Source organism: Nerophis lumbriciformis, linkage group LG07 (genome assembly GCF_033978685.3).
Source record: "Nerophis lumbriciformis linkage group LG07, RoL_Nlum_v2.1, whole genome shotgun sequence".
In the NCBI taxonomy this organism is placed as follows: Eukaryota; Metazoa; Chordata; class Actinopteri; order Syngnathiformes; family Syngnathidae; genus Nerophis; species Nerophis lumbriciformis.
In genome coordinates this window covers 25,863,881-25,876,264 of record NC_084554.2, presented here as the reverse complement: position 1 = coordinate 25,876,264, position 12,384 = coordinate 25,863,881, and the positions used below count along the sequence as shown (strand labels likewise).

Here is a 12,384-nt window from a genome sequence, read left to right as displayed (position 1 = left end):
ACTTTGGACACCACTGACATAGTGGACACATTATTATTATTATTTATTTATTTTTTGACAAAATGACAAAAATATCACATATTCAAATTTTTCAGTATCTGGCCTTCGGTGGAAAACGTTTGGACGGCCCTGAGCTAGACCAATTTGTGAACCAATGTTTAAATTTGAATTTGAAAAAAAAAAGATTAAAAAAAGACGCTATGATTATTGGTGACAAAGCATATATTATTAGTCTCAACATTTCCGTTTTTCTCATTACATTATACTTCTCCTGGGTTATTTTTTGTTTGATTTTATTTCGGAAATAGATTAAAAAAAAGCCGCACTGTGGACACCCCTGGTTGTAAAAACACATCATGAATATATTCCTTGTGTTTACACAGGCAATGACAGGCCTTTTATTGAACGAAATAAAAACTTTTTTTTACAAAGGTTCATTCCGTGCGCAACAAAAGAGTCCATGTCATGTTTTGTCTCCCTCCCTTGAAATTAACCTTAATGTAAAATATATAAAGCGGCTCCTCTGAGTCTCCCTCGACACACACACGCTGAACGCTGCCGACCAATCAGGAGCCGCCGAGACGTGTGAGCGCCAGGAGCCGGGAAGTGTGTGACAGAGCGCGGCTAGGCTGTCGACAGCGGCGCGTCAGCCTCCACACACACACACACACACACACTCACTCACACACACACACACACACGCACATGCGCACACACACACATACACACACACGTGGGGCGATAGAAGAGAGGAGAAGCGTCGACATGAGCGGACACTTTGAGGAAGACGCGCACCGGAGGACGGAGAGGAAAGGCAGTAAATCCCCCACTTTGCTGTCTTCTTACTGCATTGACAGCATTCTGGGCCGCCGGAGTCCCTGCAAGGTGCGGCTCATTGGCGCGCAAACTTTGGCTGCACTGCCCGGCAGAGGGGAGCTCGACAGGGCGGCTCTGGGTAAGTTCTTCCCTTGCAGAAAAAAAAAAAAAAAAAAAAAAAAAGGAAAAATTACCCCCCAAAATATTACAGTATGTATCTCCTTTAAGTTTGCAGCTATTTGTGGTTCAAAAACTATGAAGCAAAATATGCTATATATATATATATATATATATATATATATATATATATATATATATATATATATATATATATATATATATATATATATTGCAAATTTATATGTTTTGTTATTGTGAACTGTACATGTTTTATTGCATGTATAACAATTAGGGCTGTCAAAAATAGGGACTGAACTCCAAAAGATATCGCATTAATCATGTATACAAGCAGATAAATCATGCAATGTCACTCCAAAATACACCCTAACTTGATTTTAGATATTTAGATCAAACACATAAATGCACTCCGTTCGAGTAAAACATTTTGACATTTTACAATATTCCCGGTTGACTTTGTGACAATAAAATTGCATTTGTGTTCAAATGTTTGGGGTTTTCTTTCTTTTTTTCTTAAGTTTATTTAAATTATGCAAGCAAGTAAATAACCTGGTATTAATCACAATTAACCAAAATTCAAAAGTGTGACTAATTGGATTTTTTTTTTAATTGTCATTTGTTAACACTGTTGACAAATTACAAAAAAATGTGTAACAATGTGCCGATTTCATTTAGAAATGTGTAAAACTGAGAATGAGACTAAAATGTATTAAAAAATAAAAAAATGTAATATAGTAGAGATAGGCTCCAGCGACCACCCGCGACCCCGAAAGGTACAAGCGGTATAAACATGGATGGAATAGATAGATAGATAGATAGATAGATAGATAGATAGATAGATAGATAGATAGATAGATAGAACTTTATTGATTCCTTCAGGAGAGTTCCCTCAGGAAAATTAATTATGTGTTCAAATGTCTAAAAATGCATGTGTGTGAACAAAAATTGTTTTTAATTAATTGCAGCCAAAATTGTAAATTAAGGTAACTAAATATGTGTGCTTCTAATGGTGCTGATTATGTAGAGTATATTAATATTTGATTCACAGGATTATTCATTTACAATTTTAACACGTTTTTGCTGTGATCAGGCTTTTTAGTGGATCACAGGATTGTTTTTATCCCATGTTAAAAAAAAATAATGATATATTTTATTTGAGATTTTATTTTAACACGTTTTTGTTGTGATCGGTCTTATTAGTGCACAACCGGATTTCCCCGCCCCCCAATGTAAAAAACGACGAATTTTTTTTGGAGGATATTATTTTAAACCGTTTTTTGTCGTGACCAGGCCCCAGCAAAGAGCCGCTCTCCCTGCCGGGCGTGGACATGCACCTGCCCCCCAAGCTCCGCCGCCTCTACGGCCCTGGAGGAAAGTACCTCCAGGAGCAGGCGGACAAGCTGGACCGAGAGCGGGTCCTGCTGGAGGGGGCCGCGGACAGCCTAAAGATCGTCCAGGCTCCGCAGGTGAGCATCAGCCGCAGCAAGTCCTACAGGGAGAACGCGGTTCTGAGCCGGCCGGAGGGCGAGCGCAGAAGCCCCGCGGAGGCTGCGGAGAGCGGCGGCCTCATGGACCGGGAGGAGCTGACCAAGTTGGAGGAGGAAGCGGTGAAGGAGGAGGAGAGCTCCGGCGGGGACGCCGCGGCGCTCTCCCCGAAGGACGAGGAGCGGGAGGGCTTGAACGCCGGGGACGGGGAGGACAGCGTGTGTCTGTCCGCCGGCAGCGACTCGGAGGAGGGCATGATGAAGCGCAAGCAGCGGCGTTACAGAACCACCTTCACCAGCTACCAGCTGGAGGAGCTGGAGAGAGCCTTCCAGAAGACGCACTACCCCGACGTCTTCACCAGGTTAGAAATTATTTGGAACATAATAATCATTTTTACAATGTTTGACTAATAAAAAGATGCATAATTCCCACAGATGATTACATGCATGTACTGAATTGAGATTATTCCTATATTCCACCACGGCACCTGAAGGGAGCTTCAATTGCTTTTTGTGCATGGCTGCCTTGTTTGGATGTCATTATTCCAACCATTATGTTGTTACACTGACAGGACTGCAGGGAACAAAAAAAAGAAGAAGTAGAAGGGGGAAAAAAAGGAACAATCAGGAGGCCATCTATACCAGACAGAGAAAATAGAACAATTATGCTCTTTCCGTAGAATTCAAGGCTATTTTAGTCGGCTGTATTGTTGACAGGGGAACAACAAAAACAGGAATTCAAGACATATATATTTCACTCGTCTTGCAGGGAAGAGCTCGCCATGCGTTTGGATCTGACCGAAGCCAGGGTGCAAGTAAGTGTTTTTTTGTTGTTGTTATATTATCACATCCATCCATCCATTTTCTACCGCTTGTCCCGTTCGGGGTCACATGTTCCGCTCTAATTTGAGGCAGCCATTTATGGCGCGTTATATAAACGGGGAAGCCAAGTGGCTTTTTAGCTGCAATTAAGCCATTCATAAAGTTTGGATTCCCATCAGAGAGGGGAAAGGGTATTTGATTTGCTATTATATGATTGCTGCATTGATGCCTTGCTTTTGCACTTGGGGAGCAAATGGGCCATTGAAAGGTGTTTGCTCCTGCAGCCCCCCCCCCCAGAGGGGGGGGGGGGCTGGAGGTGAACAAATCACTTAGCGGGCGCCATCAGGAGGTGATAAAAACTCATAAATTCCCCAGGGGCTGTGTAATGCTAAACAGCCCTGTGGGAATAATGTGTGTGTGTACTGTCCCTGTCGCTCAATCACTTTTCCTCCTGTTGACATTTTTCTTTGTGCGTCCGCAGTGCAAACTGACCGGCAGTGGAGTGGCCGCGTGGGAAAGTTAAATACACCCACTCGCTGTGCACGTCCCCTTTTCAAGAATTTCATTTAAAGCGCATTAATTGTCATCGGGGGCAGTTGAGAGGCAATTTTGCGCGGGGTCTCTGACATCACTGAAGGGTTTAATTAGACTGAAGCGGATTTGGGCTTACCTTGTGGTGGAACCACATCCGTCCAGGGCCAGTGACGTGCAGTCAGGGGAGGCAGTGCCTCACCTGCCATCATGGAAAGAAAAAAATGCAAAAAGAAAAAAAAAAAAATTAAATTGTTATATGTATCCAGTGATTATACTATAAAGTTATTTTCCATTTAACTTCACCAGTTTTAGATTATTTTTTATTCAAAATCGCTGAATTTTCACATTTGCCGTTCAAATACTGAGAAGAGACTTGCGGTGAGTCAGCAGCCAGTTGTGCCTCACCATGGATTGCGCAATGACTCGGCTAACTGCTGGCCTGCTGTGCAGTGAGACCGTATTGCTATATGAACTATATTATACATTTCCATAGTTTAGTTAGCTGAGGTATATAATGTACAGTGTATTTTGTCAACAACTGTATGTGTGTAACGTATTTCTTGTGCTGAGCAATCATAAAACGGCTGCAAAGACACTCTGGGTGAGGCACGCAGTTCTCCCGCCTCATGGTGGTAGAGGGCGCTAGTGATCCCAGGGATCATTCTTGCAACTACTCAGCTGCAGAATAAGTGACAAGCTAGCAGTACTCTGACTCGCCACACTGGGAGAAGTGCGAGCAGACACATGTCTCTCCAGCTGAAGCCAGCCTTTTTTCCCCCTTTTTTTCAAAACTGTATTTATAACAAACATGGCATTTTTATTAGAGTAAACCAGCGTTTGTGTGTGTGTTTTGTCAGATGCAAAACTATTGTTTAATTGCTCGCAATAACATTAAATCTAATTAATGTGTCTGCCAATATGGAGGATTATATACTGTATCCAAGATTAAATACTTCTCTAAACTGGACTTTAAGACAAAATTCATGTGATCATACAAAGTAGGTTTTCATGGAGGATAGCTATGGCTGCTTCAGATACAAGTACAGAAAGGTACACTCACAATACTTGATTTATTTTGTTAAAACCAAATGAGACCAAAAAGTATTTAATAACAACTTTATCAAATACTTTTTTGACCCATTTATCATATCATAATATCATTATGATAATGTTTTTATGAAAGCAACTAAATCCCTTCTTTTTCTTGTTATTCTAATGAGCAACCTAATGATTAGAGCTGCACATATGAATTTAAGTAGAGATGTCCGATAATATCGGCCGATAAATACGTTAAAATGTAATATCGGAAATTATCGGTATCGTTTTTTTTTATTTATGTTTTTATTAAATCAAATCAAGAAACACAAGATACACTTACAATTAGTGCATCAACCCAAAAAACCTCCCTCCCCCATTTACACTCATTCGCACAAAAGGGTTGTTTCTTTCTGTTATTAATATTCTGCTTCCTACATTACATATCAATATATATCAATACAGTCTGCAAGGGATACAGTCCGTAAGCACACATGATTGTGCGTGCTGCTGGTTCACTAATAGTACTAAACTTTAACAGTTAATTTTACTCATTTTCATTAATTACTAGTTTCTATGTAACTGTTTTTATATTGTTTTACTTTCTTTTTTATTCAAGAAAATATTTTTAATTTATTTATCTTATTTTATAAAAAAAAAATTAAAGTACCTTATCTTCACCATACCTGGTTGTCCAGGCATAATAATGTGTTAATTCCGCGGCTGTATATATCGGTTGATGTCGGTATCGGTAATTAAAGAGTTGGACAATGTCGGAATATCGGATATCGGCAAAAATACATTATCAGACATCCCTAAATTTAAGTAAAAAAAAGAAGAAGAAAAAACTCCTAAAGTATCTTTGCCTCACCTGGTGTATAGTTCACCGCACATCACTGGTCCAGGCATGCTCCTGGGGGGGTAAAAAAGGTTGAATCATGGTGTTTGGAATATTTGTGTTATAAAGTGATGACTTACCCACTGTCTGCCCTCTAGGTGTGGTTTCAGAACCGCAGGGCCAAGTGGAGGAAGCGTGAGAAGGCGGGTGTGCAGGCACACCCGCCGGGCCTCCCCTTCCCGGGCCCCCTGGCAGCAGGCCACCCTCTCAGCCACTACCTGGAGGGAGCACACTTCCCGCCTCACCCGCATCCCGCCTTGGAGTCGGCGTGGACGGCAGCAGCGGCCGCCGCCGCCTTCCCGGGCCTCGCCCCGCCCCACCACAACGGCTCCGCACCGCCGCTCGCCACCCCCCTCGGCTTGGGCACCTTCCTGGGCACGGCGGCCATGTTCCGCCACCCGGCTTTCATCGGGCCCACCTTTGGCAGGTATCACCTCCCCCTGTTCCGCCGTGACACCGACAGGCAACGGAGTGGAGCTAATGACGTGGCTGTTTATCTCGGGGCGTCTGATTAGAAATGTGTTGTAACTATTCGCAGTGTGGCGTGTAATCACTGCCAAATGTCTTAATAAATTAACCAAATGTGTGATGCTGCAAAACAAGCTGTGAAGAGCGCTGACGCTGCAAACGCCACATGCCGCAATTAGCTCCTCATTTGCCCCGAGGGACACTGGAAGCCTTAATTGGCAGGAAATGTTTCCTCCTCTGCTGCCATCACACGCTCTGTTATGAACACAACAACTCTGTCCTTCCAGGCTCTTCTCAAGTATGAGTCCTCTGACCAGCGCTTCCACCGCCGCCGCGCTACTGCGACAGCCCGCCCCCCCCGCGCACGACAGCTCCCACGCGGGGCCCGTCCTCCCAGACCCGTCCCCTGCTTCCGCCCCTGCATCTTCCTCGGCTGCAGCAGACCGCCGGGCCTCCAGCATCGCCGCCTTGCGCCTCAAGGCCAAGGAACACTCGGCCCAGCTCACCCAACTCAACATCCTGCTCCCCGGCGCCACAGGAAAGGAGGTGTGCTGAATACTCAACCCACCCACCCCCCGAAAAGAGCGAAAAAGTCCCCCCCAACAAAGTAGCACAACCAAACCGAGTAAAAAGAAAAAAACTGTGCATGAGCGCCACATCATTTGGTCAACATTCTAAGATCCAATGCAAGAACTGCCTCAAAAAAGATGGACTAAAAATGTTCATTATAAACTCACAGCAATTGTATTTCTTTCACAGTAACATTCACCGTAATGGTAACACTTTAGCATGGGGAACATATTCTAAGTAACAAATACTTAATTTAGAGTTATTTGGACACTAGGGGAACATATTGTAAGTAAAAAAGACTTAATTGAGAGTTATTTGGACACTAGGGGAACATATTGTAAGTAAAAAAGATTTAATTTAGAGTTATTTGGACACCAGGGGAACATATTGTAAGTAAAAAATACTCAATTGAGAGTTATTTGGACACTAGGGGAACATATTGTAAGTAAAAAAGATTTAATTTAGAGTTATTTGGACACCAGGGGAACATATTGTAAGTAAAAAAAATACTCAATTGAGAGTTATTTGGACACTAAGGGAACATTTTGTAAGTAAAAAAGACTTAATTGAGAGTTATTTGGACACTAGAGGAACATATTCTAAGTAAAAAATACTTAATTGAGAGTTATTTGGTCACTAGGGGAACAGATTCTAAGTAACAAAGACTTAATTGAGAGTTATTTGGACACTAGGGGAACATATTCTAAGTAAAAAAGACTTAATTGAGAGTTATTTGGACACTAGGGGAACATATTGTGAGTAAAAAAGACTTAATTGAGAGTTATTTGGACAATAGGGGAACATATTCTAAGTAAAAAAGACTTAATTTAGAGTTATTTGGACACTAGGGGAACAAATTCTAAGTAAAAAATACTTAATTGAGAGTTATTTGGTCACTAGGGGAACATATTCTAAGTAACAAAGACTTAATTGAGAGTTATTTGGACACTAGGGGAACATATTCTAAGTAAAAAAGACTTAATTGAGAGTTATTTGGACACTAGGGGAACATATTATGAGTAAAAAAAGACTTAATTGAGAGTTATTTGGACAATAGGGGAACATATTCTAAGTAAAAAAGACTTAATTGAGAATTATTTGGACACTAGAGGAACATATTCTAAGTAAAAAATACTTAATTGAGAGTTATTTGGTCACTAGGGGAACATATTCTAAGTAACAAAGACTTAATTGAGAGTTATTTGGACACTAGGGGAACATATTCTAAGTAAAAAAGACTTAATTGAGAGTTATTTGGACACTAGGGGAACATATTGTGAGTAAAAAAGACTTAATTGAGAGTTATTTGGACACTAGGGGAACATATTCTAAGTAAAAAAGACTTAATTTAGAGTTATTTGGACACTAGGGGAACAAATCCTAAGTAATAAAGACTTAATTGAGAGTTATTTGGACACTAGGGGAACATATTGCAAGTAAAAAAGACTTAATTGAGAGTTATTCGGACACTAGGGGAACATATTGTAAGTAAAAAAGACTTAATTGAGAGTTATTTGGACACTAGGGGAACATATTGTAAGTAAAAAAGACTTAATTGAGTTATTTGGACACTAGGGGAACATATTGTAAGTACAAAAGACTTAATTTAGAGTTATTTGGACACTAGGGGAACATATTGTGAGTAAAAAAGACTTGAGAGTTATTTGGACACTAGGGGAACATATTGTAAGTAAAAAAGACTTAATTGAGAGTTATTTGGACACTAGGGGAACATATTGTAAGTAAAAAAAGACTTAATTTAGAGTTATTTGGACACTAGGGGAACATATTGTAAGTAAAAAAGACTTAATTGAGAGTTATTTGGACACTAGGGGAACATATTCTAAGTAACAAAGACTTAATTGAGAGTTATTTGGACACTAGGGGAACATATTGTAAGTAACAAAGACTTAATTGAGAGTTATTTGGACACTAGGGGAACATATTGTAAATAAAAAAGACTTAATTTAGAGTTATTTGGACACTAGGGGAACATATTCTAAGTAACAAAGACTTAATTGAGAGTTATTTGGACACCAGGGGAACATATTGTAAGTAAAAAAGACTTAATTGAGAGTTATTTGGACACTAGGGGAACATATTCTAAGTAACAAAGACTTAATTGAGAGTTATTTGGACACTAGGGGAACATATTGTAAGTAACAAAGACTTAATTGAGAGTTATTTGGACACTAGGGGAACATATTGTAAATAAAAAAGACTTAATTTAGAGTTATTTGGACACTAGGGGAACATATTCTAAGTAACAAAGACTTAATTGAGAGTTATTTGGACACCAGGGGAACATATTGTAAGTAAAAAAGACTTAATTGAGAGTTATTTGGACACTAGGGGAACATATTCTAAGTAACAAAGACTTAATTGAGAGTTATTTGGACACTAGGGGAACATATTGTAAGTAAAAAAGACTTAATTGAGAGTTATTTGGACACTAGGGGAACATATTGTAAGTAAAAAAGACTTAATTGAGAGTTATTTGGACACGAGGGGAACATATTGTAAGTAAAAAAGACTTAATTGAGAGTTATTTGGACACTAGGGGAACATATTGTGAGTAAAAAAAGACTTAATTGAGAGTTATTTGGACACTAGGGGAATATATTGTAAGTAAAAAAGACTTAATTGAGAGTTATTTGGACACTAGGGGAACATATTGTAAGTAAAAAAGACTTAATTGAGAGTTATTTGGACACTAGGGGAACATATTGTAAGTAAAAAAGACTTAATTTAGAGTTATTTGGTTAGGGTTAGAGCAGTGGTTCTTGACCTGGGTTCAATCGAACCCTAGGGGTTCGGTGAGTCGGGCTCAGGGGTTTGGTGCAGGTCAAGACACACCCGACTCATCGTGTAAATAAAAACTTCTCCCTATCGGCGTATTACGGATACGGCAACAGCAGAAGTCACACCAGGGGTAGGGAACCTATGGCTCTAGAGCCAGATGTGGCTCTTTTGATGACTGCATCTGGCTCTCAGATAAATCTTAGCTGAGATTGCTTAACACGATAAGTAATGAATAATTCCGCTGGTAATCACAGTGTTATAAATAACGACTACAAAGCCATCAGCAAAACCATGCAGCACCAGAAGTCGCATTAATGGTAAGAAGTATTTTATTTATTATTGGTTAGCTTCAGAATAACAATGTTATTAAAAAGAATAAGAGACTTATTATACTCTAAAAATGTTGGTCTTACTTAAAAATGCACGCATTTAGTTGTATTCAGTGTTAAAAAAAATATTACATGGCTCTCATGGAAATACATTTTAAAATATTTGGCTTTCATGGCTCTCTCAGCCAAAAACGTTCCCGACCCCTGAGTCAGACTGTGTAGGTGTGTAATTTGTTGTGAGTTTATTCACTGTGTTGGTTTTGTTCTTTGAACAAGGTGATGTTCATGCACGGTTCATTTTGTGCACCAGTAAAAAAAAAACATGGTAACACTTTAGTATGGGGAACATATTCACCATTAATTACTTGCTTATTAACATGCAAATTAGTATCATTTTGGCTCTTAACTAGTCATTATTAAGTACTTATTAATGCCTTATTCGGCATGGCCTTATTATAACCCTAACCCTAACCCTAACACTAACCAAATAACTCTCAATTAAGTCTTTGTTACTTAGAATATGTTCCCCTAGTGTCTAAATAACTCTATATTAAGTCTGTTACTTAGAATATGTTCCCCATACTAAAGTGTTACCAAAGACATATAACTTTGTCTTGAATTTGAAAAAAAACTAAACATTTTATTTTTCACTAAAGAAGGGTTCGGTGAATGCGCATATGAAACTGGTGGGGTTCGGTACTTCAAACAAGGTTAAGAACCACTGGGTTAGAGGGTTAGGGTTGTTGTTTAATAATGCCATGCAGAATAAGGCATTAATAAATACTTAATGACTATTCAAGAGCCAATATGTCACTAATTTGCATGTTAATAAGCAACTAATTAATGGTGAATATGTTCCCCATACTAAAGTGTAATTTCTTGTCAAATATATTTTCAGTACTTTACTATAACTTACAATAAAGTTACAACTAAATGCTGTTACTTTGCAATTGTAAATTTTATTTTAAATCACTCTCGTTTTAGCAACATCCCGCCACCTACTGTACACTGTCGCCTATGGAACAGTTTGAATTAACTTATTGTGATAATACAGAGGACTGACTACATTCTTGTACTGTGAAAGAACACTTAATTGCTATGAAATATAAGGGTATCGTTATTTTTACAGTCAGTTGTAATGTTACAGTATTTTTACTGTAAAAAAATACAGTTAAATGCTGTGAAATTTTTACAGTGTGTTCTTATTTTTCTTTGTTTCTGGTGGTGTTTAAGTGACAAAAAAGAAGCACTTCTATTCCAGTATTAGGCAAATTCTGTATTTTTTTTTTTTTTTTTAAGTCTTGCATTGGATCTTGCAGCTGCAATTTAATTTGATGGACCTTCATGACCCGAATATAAGACCACCCCTCTTTTTAGGAAAAATATCCCTTGGTAAATACACCACTGACCCCCAAGTCACTAGTGCATGTGTGAGCGACAGGAGGAAAAGCTAAATCCCTATAGTACACCCCAGACCTAAGACAACACAACGTTTAGAGGTCGTCTTATATTGGGGTCATGACAGTAGTTTTAATATGTACTAAATTCACTTTAACATGGTGGCCTGCCAATATAAAGCATCAGAAGTATCCCGTGCTATACGTCAAATGTACCGACGGGGCTGGGACAGTACAGGACCCTGACTCTTTGCCACCCACCCACCCAGAACCAAAGGAAAACGGTCCCACAGACCTGACTTAAGTCATCTCTACAGGAATGACTCCGGTCCCCTAAACGACTGTAAATGAAAGTTGTACATATACTGTGTAAAGGGAGGACGCCATTTCCAACAAAAGTCATCATTTTCCAAGCTTGTGTATATTTCAGGAGTTTTGATCATTTGCACTCGGTGTAGTGTGTGTGATGAATGTCCACCCTGTGTAGAATTATTCCAGCTGTGTTTAATCAACTAGATTTTTGGATCATTATTTATGTCTAAGCTACGAAGAGTTTTTTTAAGCGGTGATGGAAAAAGTCCGAAAATGAGTTCTTTTTGGCATTCAGGACACATGTGAAATATTATAGAACTATGAATAAAGAGTGTTATGAGGAGATAGCTCGTGTGTTTGATGCTAAATGTGCGGGTATAGGAGGGGTAGGAGACATATTTTCACCGTGTCTGTGCTCTCGGGGCAAGTTGACAAAATAGAGGCCATATATTCATGAGCTTAATCCCCAACATGTGAAAAGAGGCACAAAAGCGAGGGGTTTTCAATTAGATCCACCACTTTAGCTGGGCGGGCGGGCGACAAAACTTCCTTGGAAAGAAGGCTTTAGAGCCGCTAAATTGGTCTTAACATCTGTAATACCGTGTCGCTGGAAGTGAGTCCTCTTTGTCATTAATGAAGTAACAAACCACTTCATCAGTCGGCTTTCACGCACACACCTCACATGCTTAATTCCCTCCTGAATCCACCCCCTCCACTACTATTACAGCAATCAATGCGCATTCTCCCTCATTTGACCCATCTTTGGTGACCGCGTAAAT

The 12,384-nt window shown here is 39.6% G+C and overlaps 1 protein-coding gene across 1 annotated transcript; it reads left to right on the top strand.

The window, feature by feature from the left end:
• The first annotated feature begins 765 nt into the window (after positions 1-765).
• arxa (aristaless related homeobox a) lies at positions 766-11,948 on the top strand. The gene is made up of 5 exons (XM_061965583.2): positions 766-955; positions 2,245-2,800; positions 3,208-3,253; positions 5,826-6,154; positions 6,483-11,948. Exons 1-5 carry the CDS (start codon positions 766-768, stop codon positions 6,748-6,750), a joined length of 1,389 nt encoding a protein of 462 aa, XP_061821567.1. The 3' UTR covers positions 6,751-11,948.
• The last annotated feature ends 436 nt before the right edge of the window (positions 11,949-12,384 follow it).

Bases quoted from the DNA above. Each gene is read 5' to 3' on its own strand.
- arxa (XM_061965583.2), top strand. From the start codon at position 766: ATGAGCGGACACTTTGAGGAAGACGCGCACCGGAGGACGGAGAGGAAA. The intron at 956-2,244 runs GTAAGTTCTTCC...TGTCGTGACCAG, and splicing joins GCTCGACAGGGCGGCTCTGG to GCCCCAGCAAAGAGCCGCTC. The intron at 6,155-6,482 runs GTATCACCTCCC...CTGTCCTTCCAG, and splicing joins ATCGGGCCCACCTTTGGCAG to GCTCTTCTCAAGTATGAGTC.